At 41.3% G+C, this 23485-nt stretch overlaps 1 protein-coding gene across 2 annotated transcripts in view; it reads left to right on the top strand.

Moving 5' to 3' along the window:
* LOC147241179 (CMP-N-acetylneuraminate-beta-galactosamide-alpha-2,3-sialyltransferase 1-like) overlaps positions 1–23485 on the top strand; it is a 75801-nt gene that overhangs the window by 35013 nt on the left and 17303 nt on the right. Inside the window, exons 1-3 of one of the 2 annotated variants that reach the window (XM_086193606.1) lie at positions 10155–10206; positions 10579–11254; positions 13699–13892. In XM_086193606.1, the coding sequence (XP_086049732.1) occupies positions 10964–11254; positions 13699–13892 (485 nt within the window). In that variant the 5' untranslated portion in view covers positions 10155–10206; positions 10579–10963. Of the gene's footprint in view, positions 1–10154; positions 10207–10578; positions 11255–13698; positions 13893–23485 lie in introns of those variants that run through there. The other variant, XM_086193604.1, reaches the window with a different exon arrangement.

Genomic DNA, 23485 nt, shown 5'->3' with positions numbered 1-23485 from the left:
ATGTGAGTGGTTTGTAAAAATGATTCCTTTGCTTCTAATAGCATTTGTGTGTAGTGCCTTTCTCACAAATGTACACAGCGTTGTATTTCCAGTAGTATTCTATAAAAGTATTCATGTAGTTCATTAAAAAAAACTTCTGTCCATAACATCTTTCCCCACAGCTGAGAAGTGGGTGTATTTCAACTGTCAGAAAGTCAATAGTTGAGCTGATTTCTGTCAGTTAGGGTATCGACACATGGGTTACATCAGAGACAGTGTAGAACTGAGACTGGGATTCCTGTGTCTGTCAGTTCGTTTATATGTATAGTTGCAGTTGAGCGGTAGAATCCATTTATTGACAGCAGCGTGTCTGCCTCCAGAGGTGGTGGGGCCCTCTGTAGCTGATCAGACTTTCCTCCAGTTCACCTGCTGCATCATTTACCAAAATAGGTTAACCAGTGGCCAGCAGCCCCTGTTGCACAACAGACTTCAACTCAGACTATCAAAAAATACTCAGTTAAGGAAAATTAACATAACATTGGCCTCCTCAACTGTCTCCATTGAATTTGCTGTCTTTCCCTCTCTGATGTTACCACCCTTGGCTGTTTACTGTTTGACATCCTTGTCAAATACTACAGTGACCTACAGACCACCTGCAGGATGCCCAAGCGGAATTTTTTTGCCCCTGCGATTCTGCGATACGCATTGCGAAATGAAAAAAAACAGGCATTTTCACCGTTCTGAAAGAATCTTACATCATTAGTGTAGTGAATGTTTCATCCCAGTTAGTGGCGTGGCCTCCAGTTTAAAATGAGCCACCTTTAATTACGGATCATAACTCAGTAAGTTGAATTTGTTTCATACGTGCACCGCTGGCGTTTTCATGGAGCCCTGGAGTGCAGCATCTTGGGCTTGTATTTTGCTGTGGGCTCAGTGAACCGTTTGTTTTTCTAAAGCTACACAAAAGATCGCTCCATGACAAAAATCACCACAAGAAATTGTATTGTAGACTTTTAAAATCACAATCAACTTTCCTAATTAGTGCAAGAAGGATGTATGAAGTGTCACTTGAAAGCAGAAATACATTTATTAACCATGAACACTGCAGTGCCTAATGATGTCAAATGTACTTTATAGCTCTTGAAAACATCCCATTGTCTGAGTGGCATTTTTCCGTGTTCAGTCGGCTTTCAGGCATTTACGGATTTAAATATTAAATTCAACCTCACCACGAAAGGCAGTGAGAAGTGGTCAATCAAACAATGTTGAGCGGGTCTTGGCAGAGATGGCTAGGAAAATACATCACAAATAATGACCCTGACCTGTCACGGTTTGTAAGTGGGGGAAAACAGGACCCAAGTGCAGATGGCTTTCAAACAAAGACATTTAATATACAAAAGCCAAAGTACCAATACAAGTACCTCAAAGCACAAGCGGAAAGTGAAAAAAACAAACAAAGTATCAGATAAAGTGGTCAACAGGCCTGCATTCTGGATGGATGAAAAGTACAAACAAAACCAAGATTAAAAAAACAAGACTGAGAACTAAACTTACAGGGGACCGACACCAGGGAGCTGGGAACACAGCAAAACAAGGAGCAAGACAGACGGAGAAAAACCATGGGTGAACTCTTAACACACACACGCGCACACACCCAGGCACTGATATTGATCCAAACAGAGACGACAGCAAGCACATAGTTTAAATACACAGAGGGAACGAGACACAGGTGGTGCAATAATCACAGGTGAGACACGAGGTAATCACGGGAGGGAATGCAGGAAGACAGGACACTACCTACAAAATAAAACAGGAACAAGACAAGGATCATGACAGTACCCCTGGGTGCTGCCTCACTTTAAATGGGCACATGAAAGTGGTATGGATCTTATATGATTCAGCAGAATAAAACTTAATATTCTGATGGATCTCCCCTCAAATATCAATGTAGATAATAAGCTCAAAGATAGACTGTAGAACAACTCAACCCATAGAATAATCATAATATTATTGTGGCGCAGCCCAAATGGATATAATGTTTTTCAGTGAATTAAGCAATGCCAGTTACTATTTTTTCCTTGCAAAGTGGTTGAAACCAGTCATCATTAAATGCTTTATAATGGGTCAGATTGGAGTGGAAATTCCAGTTTTCCTAAGACACCAAACATGTCTAACTGAATTTTAGGGAACAGAGCACTTTGATACTACTTGATTGGGGGAAAAAAGCATAGGATCTTGGGTGAAGGTGAAGCAAGGTAATGTAGAATATGGAGCGGTTTAGTTTGGATATTTCCAGAAATTTAAGTTGAAAGTCAAGAGGAAAAGTAGACAAGTATAGGTTTTGGGGTTTGAAATGGGGAGCCTGAGCTTAGGGAGCGTCTCCGAATCATAGTGTGAAGGTTCAGCTCAGACTGCTCTGCTTTGTGCTTTGTGCTTTGTGCTTGTATTCATTGACACCGGACTGAAGCAGGCAGCCTAACAGGGACTTAACACACCGGGGAAACTTTATTGCTCCAGGCAACTGCAGGTACATGTGAAGGACATGATAAATGCAGCTTTGCAGTGATCACTGGAAATGCAATGAGAGAGTGCCTGGGCAGAGGAATACAATATCGGAATAAGACAGACATACATGAATAAGCTGCTGCCAGGGAAAATAAGCAAATGTTGATTTGAGTTAAGTTAATAACGGTAAAACTAAGAGCATAAAAAAGGTTATAAAAGGCAATGATGATAGTGAAAATATTACCAATGAAATTCTTGCCATGAAGCAATGTGGCAGTCACCAGTCACAAAGTATGAATGCACTCCGAATCCTCAAAGAAACAGAAACACCCAAAGTAGCTCTTAATAAACAGTGCTTCAATTTATCACAAACCACATATCCTCTTTAGACATAGCAGGCAAATGAGGGGGCGCATCCTAAAAGCGATCATCATTCGTAATTTAAAATGTCACAGACCAGTAATTAGGTTCACTCTATTCCTGTAAAATCACATTTACAGTTGCTGCATAGTAAACCAAAATGATAATGAAAAGTTAACAAAAATAAAGCTTTAATAATAAGTAGAGGTTGTGGCTTCTGGTCAGCTACACCTCATAATTTAACCCCGATTTTCCACTTGCACAATGATTTTAGAACTTGCCGCTATAGTCCTGATGAGAGGGAACCTGCTGTGGCTTGTTCAAAGACACAAGTCAAGATGCATCTGCTCTTTGCATGACATACACATTCCAGATAGCGAAGGACACACTTGTAGTTGGCTCGGTTAAATAGTTCTGATCAGAATGTATATTTCTTTGAGTGACGGGGATAGATAGGAATGAAAATACTAAATTGGCAGAAACTTTGCACACTAAAATGTAGGTTCACTACTTTTGCTGAATATACAGAGAACGACAAGTGAAAGACACGCCACATGAAACCAGTTCAGTGCTGTAATATCAGATCTTATAGATCTGGAAAACTACTTGTGCTGCATTGACTGGATATTTACAGTAACAGACCCTGACTTCAACAACAGTTGCTGCAATATACATTTTTGATGCTGATTTTTTTAATGAAATATCCCCTGTCTTGGGCTGCACGGTGGTGCAGTGGTCAGCACTGTGGCCTCACAGCAAGAGGGTTCCGGGTTCGAGTCCCGGCTCGGGCACGGGGTCTTTCTGTGTGGAGTCTCCATGTTCTCCCTGTTCCTGTGTGGGTTCTCTCTGGTACTCCAGCTTCCTCCACAGTCCAAAGACATCAATTTGGGGACTAGGCTGATTGATACTCTAAATTGACTGTAGTTATGAATGTAGTGTGAATGGTTGTCTGTCTCTGTGTGTTGGCCCTGCGATGGACTGGCGACCTGTCCAGGGTGAACCCCGCCTCTCGCCCGTTGACGCTGGGATAGGCTCCAGCCCCCCCACGACCCTTAATGTGTAGGAATAAGCGGAAGATGACGATGGATGGATCCCCTGTCTTTTAGTACGTTACAAATTATAGTACTTTTACAAATCATTGCATTGATCCTTGGCGTTATTTCATGCAACGAAAAACTACAAAAACTGAGTAAACAGCATAAAGAATACAAGTCTTTACCACAACTATCTGCAACTTGGATACAATTTCATACATGTGTTCTTGCTGTAAGCTAGATGTAGTCTGGATCCCTATTTGACAGGAACAAAGCGGCATTGGGATTTCACTGTTGGTATTTATTTATTTATAGCCGAGTGATCCCTGGGAACGCCTGATCTGAATCTGTGAAGATGAATAAAAACATAAAGTAACTGCCACATGGGTGTTGAAAGAATTCTGATCTGCATCTGCTGGGAATAAGCGTGATAATCAAAAAGCTTTGTGTCACAAAGTATTTTCACTATTTCAATACAAAAATTGACGGCGGTCATGTTGAGTGGTTTCCAGTAATCCAATATGATTTGAAGTCCGTATCAAGTAAGTAAGAAATATCATATCTGTAGCTATTGATTTGAATCTTGTGTGATGACCTAGGCCACACCTTGCTGTCTCTCAGTGCCCCTCGATTCTTCTTCAAGTGCTTGAGTGGGAAGCATAACCTTGCATCATTTTATATTAAAATAAAGTACTGCTTGAAAATCCAATATCTGCGAAAATAAAACACCCCTAAGAAAGAGACTAAAGCTTGGAGACTCTTAGATGTGATTTCATCAAATGTGAAATCTGGAGCTTTTTCATGTTATCGTTTCTGAGTGATAGTATTAGTTATGGAGTCAAAATTTCACACTAAATCCCTCTGGATTCCATCTCTGTTGACTTTAACTTCTCATCTTATTTGCCAGATCTAGTGCAGCTTCAGATATTGAATGTTAATGATGGCAGAGATCCAGCTTAAACCTCACTTTGTTTTTTTTCTATTCACATTGTATGATAGTCAAGAAAATCAGCTTTTGGCTACTTTAATAATCAGAAAGAGTTCCTTGAACCTTCTACAGATATGGAATATACAGCATCGCTTATTTCATCTGGCTTTCACAACAGTGTATTTTATCGTCGTCGTCGTTGTCCTCCACTTATCCGGTTGGTCGGGGTCAGTGACGATAACAGCAGGGGACAGCAGCCTTAGCAAGGAAGCCCAGACTGCCCTCTCCCCAGCCACTTCCACCAGCTCTTCCAGGGGAATCCTGAGGCGTTCCCAGGCCAGCTGAGAGATATAATCCCTCCAGCATGACCTGGGTCGGCTTCGAGGCCTCCTCCCAGTCAGACATGCCCTGAAAGACCTCCCAAGGGAGGCGTCCAGGAGGCATCCTCACCAGATGCCCAAACCACCTCAACTGACTCCTCTCGACATGGAGGAGCAGTAGCTCTACTCTGAGTACCTCCTGAATGACTGAGCTTCTCACCCTGTCTGGGTGGGTAGGGAGAGCCCAGCCACCCTACAGAGGAAACTCATTTCGGCTGCTTGTATACGCGCTCTTGTTTTTTCGGTCATTACCCAAAGCTCATGACCATAGGTGAGGGTTGGATAGTAGATTGACTGGTAAATTGAGAGCCTCTTCTTTTGGCTAAGCTCCCTCTTTACCACAGTGGACTGGTTTAGTACCCGCGTCACTGCGGATGCTGCCCCAATCTGCCTGTCAATCTCCTGCATCCTACCCTCAGTGTATTTTATAGTATTATTATTATTTTGAATTATTCATTTCCAGACACTTCAACTCACTCGTGGTCAAACCAGTACTGTCAAGCGCTGATGTACAACCCGTAATAATTCTGAGTTAACTGCGGAAGAAAGGTTGTTCTCTTAATAAATACAATAAAGATAATCCAGGATAATAATAATGATTTGAAATTATTGAAGTCCAGGTGCATTGAAATTTCGAGTGTTTAATTGCTGAATTGTCAGGAATTTTCAAGTAAAAAGGGATTTTTCTAAACATGAAACTGATTGGAAAGCTGGAAATCTAGCATAACCAGAACGTGTCACAACATAACGTTCGACAGCTCTGTAAAATGCCTTCCTCAGCAGCAGGGCTGCGGTTCCAGTCCTCAAGTGTTTGACATGGTGAGCAGTGAAAGAGCCAGTGATGGAGCAGTTTTGTGAGAAGATGCTTGATGGATGGGTGGATGTCATGTCATGATTGGTTACAGGATGAAAAAAGATTGGATTTTGATGTAAAATATAACAACAATTTTTGGGGTAATTTTTGCATTTATTGTTGAACGGGTAAATAATGAGACTAAGGATTCGAAGTGGAAGGGTTAAAATGGAACTTCCCATCTCAGCTGACTCACTGTCTTCCTCTCGACACTTGTAGGATGCTTTTGTGTCATCACAAGTCACAAAGCCCAATGTGGCACAGGTGAACGGTTGCCACCTCACTGTGGGCTGAGGTTATTTAGCCACGCTGAGACCAGATTAAATGCATCCTACATTGTCAGCAGCCCACCCACTCAAAGTCGGTCAAAGGCCTCAGTTCCACTGTATTTTGTCACTTAAGTGGGTGAGAGCAGAGCCAAACATCCTTTCTAAGATTACGCAAAGCACTTTCCACATCTTCCTCTTGTCTTTGTGTTTATACACACGTTTATTTCCTCTGTAGGACATGAATGATTGCAACTACACAGGTATTGCTCTGCCCAAGCATTTGTTGAATGGATCTGTTACAAAATGTAATTGGTACCTCCTTACAAAATGAACCAACGCCGTACAGGAAGTGTTATAGCTTCTTTATTTTTTAGTGCAAGTGATTATGGCTTATTGAGCATATGGATTGATAAAAAGATGTGGATTATTCCAGGCTGCGCTTAGTTTAGGGTCAGTTTTTCGGTTTCGGTGGTCATGGGTTGCAATTATCTTCGAGCTAAATATACATGGCTGGCTCCTTCTGCATTCTGAGAAGTGTCGCATGTGGAAAAAAAAAAACTTTATGAGTTTTAAGGCAACAATTGTGAGTAATTGGAAGGCAAAATACAATTTGGGGGAAGTTTCACTTTATCTGTTAGCTATAATATCAATAAATTAGCTAATGCTGATTTGTATTTTGATTTGCTTTGTTTTCGAATATATTTTTGACGGATGCAGCAAACAACTGCCTGGATATTATCTATATGGATTTTACTTGCTAAACCATTAGTCTCACTGTTGCTCTCTATAGCGTATGAACTAGAGTGTTCGTGGCGCTGGTTGCAGTATTTTGTTATCGTCACATAGAGCCAGCAGTTTCCCGCTCGTCTTTATGCCATAGACGGCATCCAGCTGTTTGCTGTTTCCAGAAACAGATAATAAAAAGAAACATTTGCGAAAACAGATCTTCCCTCAACAATTTTTTGTTATCTTCATGCTAAGGAGATACTTGGGGGGGAGGGGCTTTTAATTCCCTGCATGTACATATTTTCATGTGCTGCAGACCTTATTTAGTTCAGATTGTCACAGAGGTGTTGAAGAAATCTGACACTTTACGACTACATGACACTGACATTTCAGTCTCATTTATTTAAAGATGTGCATGTTTGAAAAGGGCTGAATGTCAAGGTTCACACAGATGCAGCAAACAACTGCCTTTCTCCAAGAACACATAGTACATACTGGAAGAGTCTTCAAAAGTGCAGAATGTGGATTTCTTAAATTGCTCACAAGTAGCAGCGGTAATCCAGGGAGAAAAACAATTTCCACAGAGCGGAAACTGAAAACACTCTACTGTAACTCCACCCTGCAAAGTTGATGACTTCTCAAAACTGACGATTAGGCGGAAAATCACATCTCACACCTCCACCACCACCCTCGTCTCCCTCCTCTCTGAAGTGAGAACAGATGCTCTGCTGTCTCAGCTTGGCAAACTTTGATCAGCACAGGCTTGCCATCCTTCAGTCGGACAAGGTCAGGGGAACGAATTGATGGCCAGTGTGCTGTCAAAAATCAGGGCGCTGCCACCTGTTTGAGAATATACTGTATTCTGCTCGCCCTCTCATCTATTTTCCCGCTTAATGGCAGGAGGCTTGAAAGTGAGTGGAGTCAACAGCCTCTTTTATAGGAGTGGGCCTGTTCATTGAAGTGTCTATTATATGTGTCCCCAGGTATCCTTGTCAAACTGCCTGCCTTAGACAATAACTAACCTTTGGCTGTATGCAAATCTGCAGTCCATTGTGAGTCATGGAGCTCCCAACAGCAGACAGGACCGCTCATAAGCCTTCCTGTGCATCAGCCTGTGTCAGTGCCACTGACAAACAGCTGTATAGTTTGTTTTTCTGCTCTGATTGCAAGAATGAAATCAACAGGCAGGCCGCGTCGCCACCTAGTCCCTCTCAGCCATTCTTAAACCCCAATCCTCTTTGTGTCCCTCCAGGGTGAAATTTGAATGACCTGATCAATTTCTAATCAGGCATGGCCAGCGGTCTTTCTCTCTTTGTGATGTCGTTTCCCCACAAATCTCCCATACGATGGGCTCGCGCTGAGATTGCTAAGAGAAAAGGGCAGGTAGTGTGTGTCTGGGGCTCACTCCTCAGCTCCACCCCACCCCTCACCCCCACCCTGTGTGGTGTTGATAATGCATTATCATCAATATGGATCTTCTCCTAACAAAATATAGATGTATTTGTGAAATTTTTAACAAAGCTGCACATCTGAGTGAAACCCAGACCCTGTTTGAAGGCAGGTGTGACATTTTCATGTTGAAAATGACACCCCCATGAGGTCTGCTTGCTTTGTCAGTCGTGACATGCTGTACTCTGAAAAAAAAGTCTCCCTGCTCTGATTTCTTCTGCTAGGTTATCACTAATATGTTTCTTTTGAAATGTGTGTTTGGTTGAAAAAGGTTAATGGCAGAAGCTCTTTCACAAACACCGTTTCCATATTAAGTAGCAGATCAAAGAGAGAGCTGCTCCTATCCATCACCCTGATTCTGAATCAGTCAATGTAGCTCTGAGACACATGAAGCGCTTGCTGTTTTTCTAGTGTTTTTCTTACTTTATCTCAGTTAAAAGATCTTTCCAGGAATTGACACCCTCTTAAACCATCTATCCATTCATCCTGTTTCTCTACCACTTATTCATTAAGGGTTGCGAGGGGGGGGGGGGGGGGGGCTGGAGCCAATCCCGGCTGAAATCGGGCAAGAGGCAGGGTTCACCCTGGACAGGTCGCTAGTCGGTCGCAGGGCCATCAGGAGCAATTAGGGGCTCAGTATCTTGCCCATCTTAATCCATTAATGACAAATTATTATTATTATTACTATTTTATTATTTCCTTACCAGACTAATTTGTCTTTTTAAGATAGAATGACATTTTATGTGTTAACGTGTTAAGATACATGACAAAATGTGAAAAATCTCATACGTTTAACATATCTTAAGGAACGCCAACTTTTTGAGAGATATGACGACTGTCCATTCTCCCCAGAGCCGACAGAGAAGACAGACACCCTTCTCACCCCTCTAACAATAAATTGTAATGGGTGCTATCGTGCCTTGGTCAAAAATCCTCAAGTTGATACGGCTCAGGATGTTGCTTTGTCCTGAGGTAATCGTCCTTATCCTCTCTTAGAAAGATTCTACAAATGATTTGTAGCACCAGCCGTTTTGTTTTGTTGGCTGGGACTCACTGTGTTATATCACATCAACTAGTCAAGACAGTAGTTCTGGCTGTGTGTCTGATTCTACAACCACAGTGTTTCATAATTTTAAACCCTTACTCTTATTTAAGTGTTTTATGCTCAACCCTAATAATCCAGGAAAAGACTAATTCAGAAAAAAGAGAACGTGATGACTTTAAACAGAACCGCGCTCACACTTCCCACCCACTAGCAGTCACTGTGCGAAGTTAACTAGCAGTCACCTGGTCTCTGTGGGTCTCAGCTCCAAATCACGTCACAGAGCGAGGGATATCTATCTTCTTTTCTGGCTTTCTGGAGTATGGACAATGAGCATAACTCCCAAAACTTTGGCATTTTCCTTTAAATGTCCATCCATCCATCCATTTTCTTATTATCTGTCAAGGGTCACAGGGGGGCTGGAGCCTATCCCAGCTGACTTCAGGCGAGAGGCGGGGTTCACCCTGGAAAGGTCGCCAGTCCATCGCACAGACAACCATTCACACTCACAGCCACGCCCACGGTCAATTTAGAGCTGCCAGTTAACCTAACCTGCACGTCTTTGGACTGCGGAGGGAAGCCAGAGTACCAGGAGAGAACCCAGGGAGGCACAGGGAGAACATGCAAATGCCACACAGAGCTTGAACTGAGGGATCTAACATGGGGCCTTCTTGCTGTGAGGTGACAGTGCTAACCACTGTGCTTGTGCTTCAAATGTCATTATGTAATATCTTCTTGCAAAATGTAAAAAAAAAAAAAATCAGCTGAAAAATGGATGTTAACAAAGACATGGGTTCAAACTGTAACTAAGTTGAAATCTTTTTACTGGATTTGCTCATAGCTCATCCAGTACTTCATCTGCTGTGAAGAACTAGTAGAATTCCATTACAGTCATTAACAGGTAAAAACTGGTGTATGTTTGCCACTAGAGCCAATTACCACTGCAAAACTACAAGACTTCCTTGTGTTATAGCATTAGAGGGTCATGGGCTGCTTTGCAACCATATTTTCCAAGTACATGTCACCAAAAATGTGATTTTGTTTGCCTTTTAGGTGGATCATTAGAGAATGGATGACTCATCAGTCACTGACCTTACTGAGTCAACAACTGAGGGGACAGTGAAGCTTTCTGAATCTGATTAAGCAGGAGCCATCGAGCCGACAGAATCACACTGTGGATCTACCCTCCTTTCATCCAGATGAAGGCTGCGAACCCCCTGTAAAACCACACTGATGGATTGTACTATGGACATGCATGAACTCAGTGCTGTGCTGCCTGAAAAATAAGGACGACAAGGTGACTGCAGTGATATATTTGAGCCCTGTGCAACACGCGGTCAACAGGGTTGCTTTTTCCCACACCTCCAGCTCCCTAGATTTATCATGATGCTATTTTTGTCCATTGAGCTCCCATTGTTCCCTGCCAACTGATTCTAACATGTCTCTACCCAAACGGAGGAAGTTTAGGACTTTAGCTCTGCTGTTTTGTGCCATTACATTCACGACCTTCCTATTCAGTTACACCTTCCGGGATCCCTCGCTCTATTTCTTCAAGCACGCCTTCCGCTTGTCGGATAACTTTTTCTCCAAAGGGCTATGTGCCTGTCAACAGTGCATGACAGAGTTGGAGGACGACCCTTGGTTCGCTGAGCACTTCAATCAGTCCATCCACCCTCTAATGACCAGGGACAACAGCGCCCTCTCAGAGGAAACATTCAAATGGTGGCAGGTAAGATTCAGAGGGATGTGTTCAGGGGATTTGTGATGCCAGACAACAAAGGGCTGGGACAGAAACTTCAGCTTCTGAGAGCAGATGAGGTGCTGAAAAGAAAGATCACAAATAAAGGCGAGAGATCACACGCTGCTGTGATGCTCACAAGAAGAGATTAAGTTGTGAAGCCAACTCCCACACACAATTTGTTCACATTTAACAAGTGAACGGGTGGATGAGGTAATTGTTGTTCCCTCGCACCGTTTCTGCTCAAATCTATAAATGGAAAGAGATTATTTGTTTTATCTTTGTGTGTAGATGACACCATATCCCTCCACTCACTTGGAATTAGTCCCCTTGCTTCTTCTGAAATAATGCAAACATTTTGCACGCGTACCACTGCACGTATGCAACATTTATTGGAGAGATTGTTGGAAAGTATTCACCACTGAAGGACAACACATGTGCCGATTAACAGTCGCTTGGTGCACCTACTTCTCCTTGTGTCTTCTATAATATCACATCTTTTGTTTCCCATAATGCCCGTCTTCATGTATATCAGCAGGAATATATCTCTGGGACTCCGCAATGCTGCACATCAAATTAGTGCTTTACTCCATTTTTTGTGATTTTTTTTTTTTTTTGGTACAATGTAAAAAAATAAAAACCGTACACATTCGGTAATTTGAAGGGCCAACAGGATTTATACAGCAGATTTTTGAATTATCACCAAAAAGAAGTTCTGTTTTAAGTCCTGTCAGATGATCATTCACAAATGTATACCACTTGTGATTTTTAAAGCGTGAATGCGGTGCTTCTGTTATTGTTTTTAGATATGCCATCAAAAACCAAAGACGTTTAAAAAAGAAGTAAAAAGAAGTCCTTATTTGGCTCCATTTCAAAAACTAAAGGATTGTTTCTTGGCCCAGGTTTCAAGAACATCAGTTTAAAAGTTTATGTGTAATCCTGCTAACAGTCAGATAATTCCACTTTAAACGTGTAAATGAATATTCTATTTGGATATGCCTGTGAGGTTGTTTATATATTTAATAACAATATGAGTGGAACCGCTCTGAAATGTTGATTTTGAAGGCAGGGGAATTAAAATCTTGCAGCACCAAGTTAACTTCACTCACCTTACACTTCTGCAGATAGAGAACTTGTTATTTTTGCCTCCTCCCTGAATTTGTAGAAGTTAGATAGCTGCTCAAACCTCCACTGTGGGTGACTGATACTTTCATATGTCAAACTCTGTTTGAGATGCCACCGTTTGCGGGGATTATAACATGCACCAAACATAAAATCAACCCAGAATATAAACCAGGGATAGAGCCTATTTAAGGAGGATGTCTAGTTAAATCAAATTTGCTTTAAATTACAGTAAGTTACAAAAATTAAATATATGCTTTCAAACTAATATATACTATACTCACTTTACATTCCATTATTAGAATAGTCTAGATTCAGAAAAGTCTATTCGAAAAAAAAAATTCACACAGCTCTCCTGTGTATAAACCTGGATGGTAGCCAACGCTGTAGGTATTCCCACATTCAGCTCACACCTTGTCCAATTAGAAGCAAGAACAGAAAAATTACTGCAAGGTTGCCTCCTGTCACTGCTCATTTCAGGGAAATGCACCTCACAGGGAGCTCAAGGAGGCAAGAGTAACATATCAGCTGGCACCTGGCAGGATGGTGCAGCTGCTCAAGGGTACCACCTCCACACACTCTCTGTCCTCCAGTCAGATAGTAGGAGAATCATTTGCAGACATAAAAAGCCCTTTTTTAATCCTTAAAGTGAATACAAGTACATTAAAATAAATCTCAATAAATTGAATCATTTGATCTCCTATAAAACAATTAATATCCTTTTTTCCATCTTTTTTTACAGTGATCCTGAAAAACAGACTGATGATTTAAAGCGCATCACCCGTTGAAATAAATCATTGCCAACCCAAAATATGATTGTACAAAACACAAACAAAAACAAAAAAAGTTATCTGAAAACTCCACTGGCAAAGTTGAATGGACAACAAGATACAGTAATGTTCAGTTCAGGCTTTCATATTTTCCATTAAATCTGTTGTTAGATGTGGCAGAACACTCTGTATCCATTCTATGTTCCCAGCTGCCACAGCACAAAATGTAACGGTACACACACGCACATACATACACAGGCATGGACGCACACACGCACACACACACACATACATACACACACACACACACACACACACACACACACGCACACTCCTGCATGTATTTGCTGTCTCTCCTAGTTCAAAGCCACCAGAAGAAGGCCAGGCCAAAAGAGCCCCTGCAGACAGAGCTAAGCCACCCCTGAGGTTATTTCAGAAATGTGCTCAGTGTCTGGAGCTCCTGTGGCCTTGTTCAATCACTTCTACTTCAAGTTCGCCCGGAGCCACGTCTCTCTCTGAGGCTTGTCTCTGTCATGTCACCAGTGGTTGCAGTCGGAGAGGCAGCCAGCCAACTTCAGTGAAGTGGTGGAGGAGCTATTCCAAGTCATTCCTGATGAGGTGCTTTACATGGACGCCAGCCCTGAGCGCTGCAGGAGCTGCGCCGTGGTGGGGAACTCTGGGAACCTGAAGGGGTCCCATTATGGCAGCCTTATTGACTCCAGTCATTTCATCATAAGGTCAGTAAGAGGTTCGATCTGTGGTAGAGTTCTGTTTTGTTTTGTGTTTCATCTTCAACAATTGTTTCCTACATTTTCAAAGGATTTTGTTACAACACGTCTAATTTTATAGCTCTCAATGGTATCTGTTCAAATTGAAGTCTAAGAAAGGCATTTAAGCTGCTACATAAGGTCAGAGAGGAAGTAAAATGGTGAAAGCAAACCTGGACAAAAACAGGTAGACACCATGGGCAGAGATTTTTGCTCTAGATGGAAGGGTCAGATCAGTTGCTACTGAAAGAATGTCAGCTATTTCATCAAAGAATGAAATGTTTCATAAGCTTCTGAGAGTTTCCACAGGCAGCCTCTCTGTCTAATCCTTTTCTCTGCCACGCCCCGTTGCCTGGGTGCACAGAGAAGGAGGGCTGTCAGGAAATGCATTTGATGACACAATCATTATCTGTTCAGTTTTGCAGCATCCATTGTTTTGCCCATTTCAACCAAAATGGGCAAAACGTAGGTAAGGTCATTAATATGTGAACACAGATTCTGGACGCTGGTTAATCAAAAAAACAAATGAAAATTCACAAAATACGAACGTCATCTGTTGTCAGTCGACCTACGTGCATCCTACGCAAGGTTGATGGAGTCATTAGGTCATCTCCTAGTGTTGAACTGAACATGGGCTTCCACATATGTCTGTATGAATCTCTGTATAATACACACAGTTAGTTAGTTCCTGCTGTGATTTCAGATGTGTTTCCAAAGCTCCTCCTTCCTAGGGTGTAGGATTGGATAGGGACATGTCCCTACCTACATCCAGCTGTCCGTCAGTGTGGAGTCCAATGATTTTACATTCGGTGGTGCCTTTGGTCTCAAAATCTAAACTACAATCTGATTCAACCCAAGACTGAACTGATGACACAATGCAGAAGAGAATTAGCTGAGCAACAACCGGTGGGATCTCTTCAAAAGAGTTAAGAGAAGCAAGGTGTTGAGGTACTGTCTTTAGCAGAGCTTTGATAAACCCAGATCTTATGTTATGATATTTCTTTATATCTGTATGTGCATTGAATCAGTCCTGTCCCTTCCTCTCTCATACACACTCAGTCTCTCAGCTCTTAGTGGGCTGAATTCTCCTGTTTAGGTGTTCATTGATTAAGGAATTATTGTTTCACCATTAACTTCACTGTTTGTTTGGCTCCTCTGTGCATAATCTATTTAGTTTAAAATAATTTAAGTAATCTACACTTTTATAGACCTCACAGTATAGATTAAAAACCTTAATTGAAATAAAAACCTAACCTGAATTGATTTTTGTTTCTTCCTCTAAGTATGATCTTTAGCTTGTTCTGTCAGCTATGGATGATGTGGAAGTGGGCTCATAATTGCAACTAATATCAGCTCTCAGGGGAGCCACCAATGTCAAAATCAAATCTTGCCTCCCTCCATTTAAGTTAGGCTTGATACTTGCTTTTACTACTACTGGTACTTTTCTAAGGGTCTTGTATTGCCTGTGGACATTGTCCAAGCTAACAGGCTATGAGTGAGCTAACAGGCTATTGCTCCATCATGTTTCATGTTCCATGATATTACCCTTGTTTAGTTATCGACAGAGACAAATTGGCCTCTCAACCCTGCCCAATCAGCAAGCGTTCCGTTATCCTTGAGGTAACGGAATGTAGAAATCACAGACTGTAGAGATACGTATGTGGAAACAAGATATCACTTTTGGACATTGACAACACAACCTACCTTCAACCAAATATCACAAGCACCGATGTTGTCTGGTGGGTTATTGCCTGAAAATGTATCTATTTCATGATTATCAGTATCCATCCATGGCTCGTCCTAGCTGAAAACCATGCTGACATACTTTTCATATCAAGGCAGTCAAATATAGCACACTGAGAAAATATGGAAATGATTAAAGGAGCAAGGACGGAACAACCTTTTGGGAAACAAAAAGGCGCATTTCTTAAAAAAAAAAAAGTGTCTTTCTTTACTCTGGGACCCTATAGGAGAGCTTTGCATGGTTTGGGGTTTACCGGCCCTTGATTCAGCCCCTCAGTTCATCCTCTGTTAGAAACAAGCCTTTTGAGCTCATGTGTCTTTATGTGTCTGGCCCTTGATAACCTTCTTTCTTTGGCTCGGCCAGCGTTCATAAGCCTGCTTAGGGGCAGCGCCCCTGTACATCCACAGCGTGCTGTGCCTGGAGCAGAAAACCATATAAAGATGTTCATGCCAGGCTGATGTCAGTTGGTTGCAAAAGTAGACAAACCTCTGGCGTGTGAAACCTCTTTAGAGAGTCTGAAGCCCAGGCCGTTTTCGTTTTATTCTACATTTGTTTAACTCATTCGCCACATTAATATGAACATTCAGCTTTATAAAATATGACAGAAAATATGGAAAAGTTTTAGGTCTCCTTTTACATTTTAGATGCTGATGCTGGTGAAAAGTCAAAGTTGTGAAGGTTGAGAAAAGAGGAGTTACTGCCATCACAGTATAATGGTACGCATCTTAACCAAAAGAGGATATTGAGTTTTGTCTCTGTTGTTCATTTACTTTGTGGATTTGGAGATTTTGGTTCATGCCTATCAGTGTTCTGCATGAGATAAACATTTGAAGAGATTTCATGAACAAATAAGCAGATTAAATCAAGAGAGTAGTCAAATGTTTGCACATTCGTTACACCAGTTGCAGATTTGCAGACACTAAGTAAAAGATAAAATGGAAAGTTTATTTCTCATCGGGGTGATTCCGATCTTTAAAAATGCAAGCATATGTAAATCAATATTATTCATTCTAATGAATAATGCCATTGCATCATCTTCTTCAAGTGCACTGTCAACGATAAAACCTCGGTCTGTACTCTCATTGTTTCTGCACAAAAAGAATGAACGCAGTTACAGGGGACAGTGAGAATAACAGTAGACAACACTGTTATCAGCTTGAAAACACTGCAGGAACACAGTCAGGTTAATGTGAGCCAAGCACAGACTGAAAATAAATGCTTTTCAAATACCTACCATGCAATTCACATGGATGCGCTTAAACCTCCTTTACACACTGTTGTGTTTATTGAAGTGCATCGGCCAATAAGCTGCAGCCTCTTGTTTGTTCGGCATATTGAGGTGCTCAAATAGATTTGAGTCATTAATTGAGCCTTTGAAGGCAGACAAAAGCAAGCAGAAATAAAAGTTTTTTATAAAAGGCATGCTTTTATAATTGTGTTTTCAGTCAAACCTCTAAAAGCACATATTAGATAAGAATATACACAGCATCATTTTGTATTTAATAAAAGTACTTTTTAGACATGAAGTGGTGGACTAGCAACACTAGGTGAGGGAGAGTGCTGGACCAGGGTACCTTGTTCCTGTCCACGTCACTGCTCTGACAGTAATGACAGTGATGTGCAGTAGTGTAATTATTCAAAGGTCTAAAATACTCTAACTAAATTATATCTGCTTATAAGCTGCACATATATTTTGGATGTTTCCTCACAGCACTTTATAGCAGAAAGATCCAAGAGACCCTTGCAGGGAGTTAAGTTGTTGAATTTTTTGTTAATGTTGTGGGGTTTTTTTATCCTGGTTTTAGTATTTTACTGTTAGCAATTAAATAAGAGATATAAACATAAGATACCTGATATATTGTATTGAAAGGAATGGGACAGAAAACATATGAACTGACAGTGACCTTTGACCGCCAAAATCTTTGCATTTCATCCTTTTCTTTGATGGATCCATCCATTTTCAACCGCCCAAGCAGCCTAGCCCCCTCTTGATGTCTTTGGACTGTGGAGGAAGCTGGAGTACCAGAGAGAACCCATGCAGGCACAGGAAGAACATGGAGACTGTGCTGAGCCGGGGCTGGAACCTAGAACCTTCTTGCTGTGAGGCCACGGTGCTGACCACTGCACCACCGTGCTGGCCAGTTTTGATGGATGTTTGTTCTAGATTTTACACATGCAGGCAGAATCATCCACTGGGACTCGAGGAAGAATAGAAAAGGTTTTGGAGGTCAAAGGTCAAGGTATACATGGCACCCCTCAGCTTTATCCCGGTTTCTCTCTACAGAGGAGCTTTTTATACCCCACACATATTGACTCATTAGTCACAAGATCACAGTAATGGGTTGATACTTGCTAACCTACCATTACTAAAATGAAGTAAAATTACACAGTGTCTCTGAATATCTAGGAATGAGATGGTATACTGGTACTCATTTCCCGTATATGTATCACGAAGATTTCACCACTGCCCCAATCTTTACAACACCGCAGCAGCAACAAAGTCTCATGACATCTGGCAACACATATGTGAACCTTCTGTTTTTGCCTCAGTGTTCTGTCTGGGTTCACTGCAGTCACCTTCATACCACACACACATACACATTTAAAAAAGATTTGTGAAAACATGAATGAAAGCTGAAATCTGATATAAAACTAGCTTCCGTACATCCATACAAACACACCCACACAGGAGAATGCCATGCATACTATTTCATACAATCGGAGCAGCTTTCAGGTGTCATCTTTTTTATACATTATTATTTGCACTATTCATTACTTTAGCTTTAGTTTCAGGTGAGCAGCTAAAATGACATTCATGCGAAAGTATTTAGAGGAAGATTTAGATGGGACAGCATTCATAAATCGTGCACAAACTCCTGCCTATAGTAACGTGAACAATTGCAGAGGCTGCTTAAATATCCAAAAACAAATTTCACTCTGCATTCTTGGATGACTTTTAATTTATCACAACATGGCTGCTTGGTGTAAAAACCACATTACTTCACTTATCTTCTTTGCCAGCCACCGCTGTGACAGCAGCATGGCATTGTCTTCCAATTCAATTATCCGATGACAGCGACGGCACGGAGACAAGAGTTATTATTCATTAGCAAAATAGTTTCCAGCTGTCGGAAGTGCTGGAAGTGTGCAGATTTCTTTTTATTTATTCAGGCTAGAGCATCATGTTTGGTGGGAGGCCATGGTACCTAGCCAGGTCACCCACCAGAACACTGTATTAATAAGGTGTAGAACACTTATTTGACCATAAATGCATTAACATGAAATGTTGTTTTTCGTTGTCCCATTTTTCTTTGATATATAACCGTAATCACATCTGATCATACACAAACACAGTGCTGCTGCTGTGGACACACAAGCTGATATTTGTTTGGAAAGACATAAGCTGTCCTGGATCTGTGATTGTCTCATCCCTCATATTTACTCTGCCAAACTGAGGATCAGTCAAGCTTATAGTCTTCATGATGATGTATCCCCAAGCAAATAACTTCATTATGGTGGATCTAATAAGCCAGGTAGGAATGTCCCATTGGTGACTCGAAGTCTGTATTCCAAACTGACTTTAACACTGGGATTTTCACAGCAGGTTGTAATCTATCCTGAGTTTTGGGACCACTAATGATGCTTTACACCTGTGTGCAAGAGTCAGAATATCAACTTTTTCTCCATGTGAGTGTGGCTGATATCCAGAGGACTCAAGGATGACCAGAACATTCTTTTATCATCGGGGGCATTAAAATATGATCAGAGCTGAAGCTTATGTTCCCATCATTCAGACTTATTACTAGAATAAAGTACTGGTACAGGTCAACAAAAAACACACTTTTCAATAATTTGTCAGTGGTATACCTGCAAATTGCACTGTAACATTTGGGCAGGCTCAATCCACTCTGGAATCAGTGCTGTCCCTGTACATATTCTGTGCTCACTGAACTTGTTTGTTTTTATGAAACAGGACAAGAGGCTACTTAACATGGACAAGAGTTTTCTGATGTTAACCCAGTGTAGGCAGGTGATCTGAGACCTGGAAAATAAATCAAGTGTAATGTGCAAAGCTGTAGCCTGTTGCACACAAAGAAAGATGTCACTTAACTGTGGCTTTTGCTGAAGGGGCAGTCGATTTTTCACTTTACCTTTCAGGCTTCTGTACTCATGGGCTTTTGACCAGATCATGTTTACCTGGAGGCTGATGATGTTAATTGCGAAGTGAGATGGAATGAAAATTTTTATAAAACATAGTTGTGTAACATATTAACTGTCTGAAGAGATGCAATGCATCATGGGGTAGTCCAGAATGTCCGTACGTAGAAATACTTACTAATCTAGCAATACCCCATGTCTGTCACATGTACTGAATTTTCCATACTTTGCTCTGCATACATCTTAGCATGAATAAATAGTATGTCAGTCTGAGTTGCCTGTTTAAATAGAGGTAAAATGAACATAAGTAGCCGATCATGAACAGGCGTGCAAGGTTTCTGGGAAGTCTAGAATTGCATCAAGGAAATCACCAGCACAATTTTGAGTTCACTCCCAGGTTATATTGTTTTTTTATAATTGGTGGTCCACCTTTAGGTGATCTATCAATTATAGTGAAGAAAAAAAAGGTTGAGTTGATCCAGACTGCCTTATTTGTGAGTGGATGGACTATAATGAAGGGATGGAGGAAAAACAGCTTCTTCTTGTCAAGAGGGGCCCATTGAATTGAAAAAGCTTGTCTCATATCATCAGCTCCTCGACAGACTGATGGATGGGATCGGTTTTTTTTTCTATAGTTGGGGAGATCCCATAAGTATATCTTACTCTGTCTTGTCCTCTAGATTTTTTTAATTTGATTCATTAAAGGCCCTTTTTTCTTTTTTTCCCCTTTATTTAAAGCGATGCAGCACCTTAAGAGCGTGTATTTCCTTTCAAGCACTCACAAATAACTGTCTTTAGCTCAAGAGGGTTTTCCCTTCCACTTCCCTTCTTTCCAGCGTGCAGTAAGAGCCAGCCACATGTCACTCTTTCTGCCTGTATCATCATTTAAATCATTATTTTGAACGTCTACGTACAAATAAAAAAAAGGAAAAACAAATCTGTGAGAGGACTTCGCCCTTTTGTTGGTCTGTAACTTTGTGCTGCATCAAAATAGCACCTGCCAAATCCTTTGGAGTACAGTTGCTATTTACACTACTAGCTCAGAGTTTATGAGCGCAGTTTCTTTGCTGGATACCTACTGCATGAGTCCAGGTATCGATTGTATATCCTCTAGATACCTATGAAGCACAAATAAAGCCCTAAAGGTGATTTGACATTTTTCTCACTTACTTGCCCAGATTTAGGACCACAGACCTGGAAACCTGGTACTTCATCATTCTACAACAAGAAAAAGTATATCGGCTTTGGTTCCAGGACATCTTTCATTTTTCAAGGCAAATTACTACACCTTTCTCAAAACAACCTTGAGGACCACACTGAGCTAAAGTTTCGTGTTCATCCTCTTAATTGCAAAGCCTTAAGCTTTAAAGTCACACCTGAGACTTTTCATCTGCATCTGGTGTCTCATTCCAGCCCTGCGCCTCATTTGCCTTGTAAAAATGTGCACAGAATTCATTCCATATTGTGATTATCAGTTAGCAAAGCATTTGGAAGTACAGAACCACTGGGCATGTGAAGAATGAGACTGTGCTGATGTACCACTGACCCTTGAAGTGTTAGTGGGCTATTATAGTACATGCCACGTCATCCAGCTGCACCTTGAAGCACAGGGCCCTTTTATTATACATTGTGATTTTACGCTTGAGCTTTTCTAATAAAAATTCAAAATGATTTGGAAAAAAAATGTCATAGAGCCTGCGGGTAGATGAACAGTCATGTCCATAATCATGTAGCAGCATCAGGGTCTCACTGTTAAAGTAGCAGTAAAAAAAAAAAAAAAAAAGGACATTTCCAAGGAGAATAATGCACAGTTGTGAAATGTCAGCCCAAAAGAGACTCAAAAAACTTGTGATTTGTAACACTTGCCCTCATTTACCCACTTGTCAAACAAACCCATGACAGGAAACAGGTGTACAAAGATTGGAAAAGTTCCTCTTTTTAGGTGGATTGTGTTTCTTTATGATGTGAACAAAAAGGTGTTATTGTTTTCAGCTGCCGCAATCATCAATGGCAGCTGATTTTTATGCTGTGATCAGCAGCTTTCTTGAATAACGTGAATCTTGTGGTAACAGATTTCTATACTCACTTAATGAGGGCTGGTGTGCCACTTTAGGCCACTTTCTGTGTAATTTTGCCCCAACCAATTAATATCAAGTGCTCTATCCATCCCACAACACCTGTTCATGGAAGAGATCCTGGCAGCTCCATGCAGCAGCATCGGGTCTCAGGAGGGAGAATGTCTGTCTAGTGACTGAATGGTTGCTGGTTTGATCTCAGTGGCATGTGTCCTCGATGGAAGATTTTTATTACTCTGGAGGAGCAGGGGTACTGCGGCACGGTGGTGCAGTGGTCAGCACTGTCACCTCACAGAAAGAAGGTTCCAGCCCCGGCTGCAGCACGGGGTCTTTCTGTGTGAGTCTGCATGTTCTCCCTGTTCCTGCTGGGTTCTCTCTGGTACTCCAGCTTCCTCCACAGTCCAAAGACATCAAGAGGGACCAGGTTAATCCAGACTCTAAATTGACCGTAGGTGTGACTGGGAGAGCCAATGGTTGTCTGTCTCTATGTGTTGGCCCTGCCATGGACTGGTGACCCGTCCAGGGTGAATCCCGCCTCTCAACCAAAGGCTGCTGGGATAGGCTCCACCCCCCCACCCCGTGACCTTGATCATACTTGTCAGGATAAGCTCTAGAAAATGGAAGGAAGGATGGATGGAGCAGGGGTACATCTTGAATGTCTATCTCTATCATTAATGAGGCAACATAGTAAAGTGCCATAAAGGTAGAAAAGAGCTATTTAATGCAAAAAATATGAAATAATAAGTGAATAATCTCTTCATTTCTGGGCCATTTCCAACATTGTTCTGTTCTATTTTGAATATTTACGAGTGAACTTAAAGTTCAAGCTCAACTCCTTCCTCAGTGTGAACAATCATCAATGGGCACAACTTGTGTGAATTGCACAACAATTTACCACATGTTCACACAGGGACCAGCAAGAATGTAAATGTGACCACAAGTCACTGGCTTCCAGGAAGCAGCTGGCTGTCATGGAAAATGAATAACTGCTGGCTGCAGGTCCTGCAAAACTGAGAAACAGCATGTTTTCTTGGGTAGATTTTGGTTCCTGCCCACAATTTTTCGTTCCTAAGCACAATTACAGAGAGATGGACCACTGACATAGGTTCCAGTCATGTCCATGTTTATACTTATAGTATTATTTTAATTATGATCTGTTAAAAATGCACTTTAAAAGACACAGTTTGAACAACAACATTGAATGGATGAATATGCTTACTTTATGCTAATCTATATTGATGTAAACAATAAATCAACAACCAACAGCAAAACAATGACAAACATTATCAAGAAGCCCTCAAAATTTACTGGGGGATTTAACAAATACTCAGTGCTCAAAGGCCTCACAGGCCTTACTATTTAAATGAAATAACTTTTACTTTATAACTTAAAGGAGGACTCACTTTTTGTCTCACACAGTATGTTTTGGGGTGTTTTAAGCAGAAACCAAGCAATAAACCTCAATACATCACACAAATAGATGTACTGTGCAACAGGTCAATAATTCGGCTAAATTTTCCATTACTCCAACAGAATCCCCTGGATCCCTCCATGTAATTGTGTCCAAACCAACATGGGGAAAACGA

This window comes from Aulostomus chinensis, chromosome 22 (genome assembly GCF_037954235.1).
Source record: "Aulostomus chinensis isolate RoL2024-O1b breed Wild chromosome 22, RoL_Achi_v1.0, whole genome shotgun sequence".
Taxonomy (NCBI): domain Eukaryota; kingdom Metazoa; phylum Chordata; class Actinopteri; order Syngnathiformes; family Aulostomidae; genus Aulostomus; species Aulostomus chinensis.
Note: the sequence above shows the minus strand (reverse complement) of the source record. Positions and strands in the feature narration are given on the sequence as shown.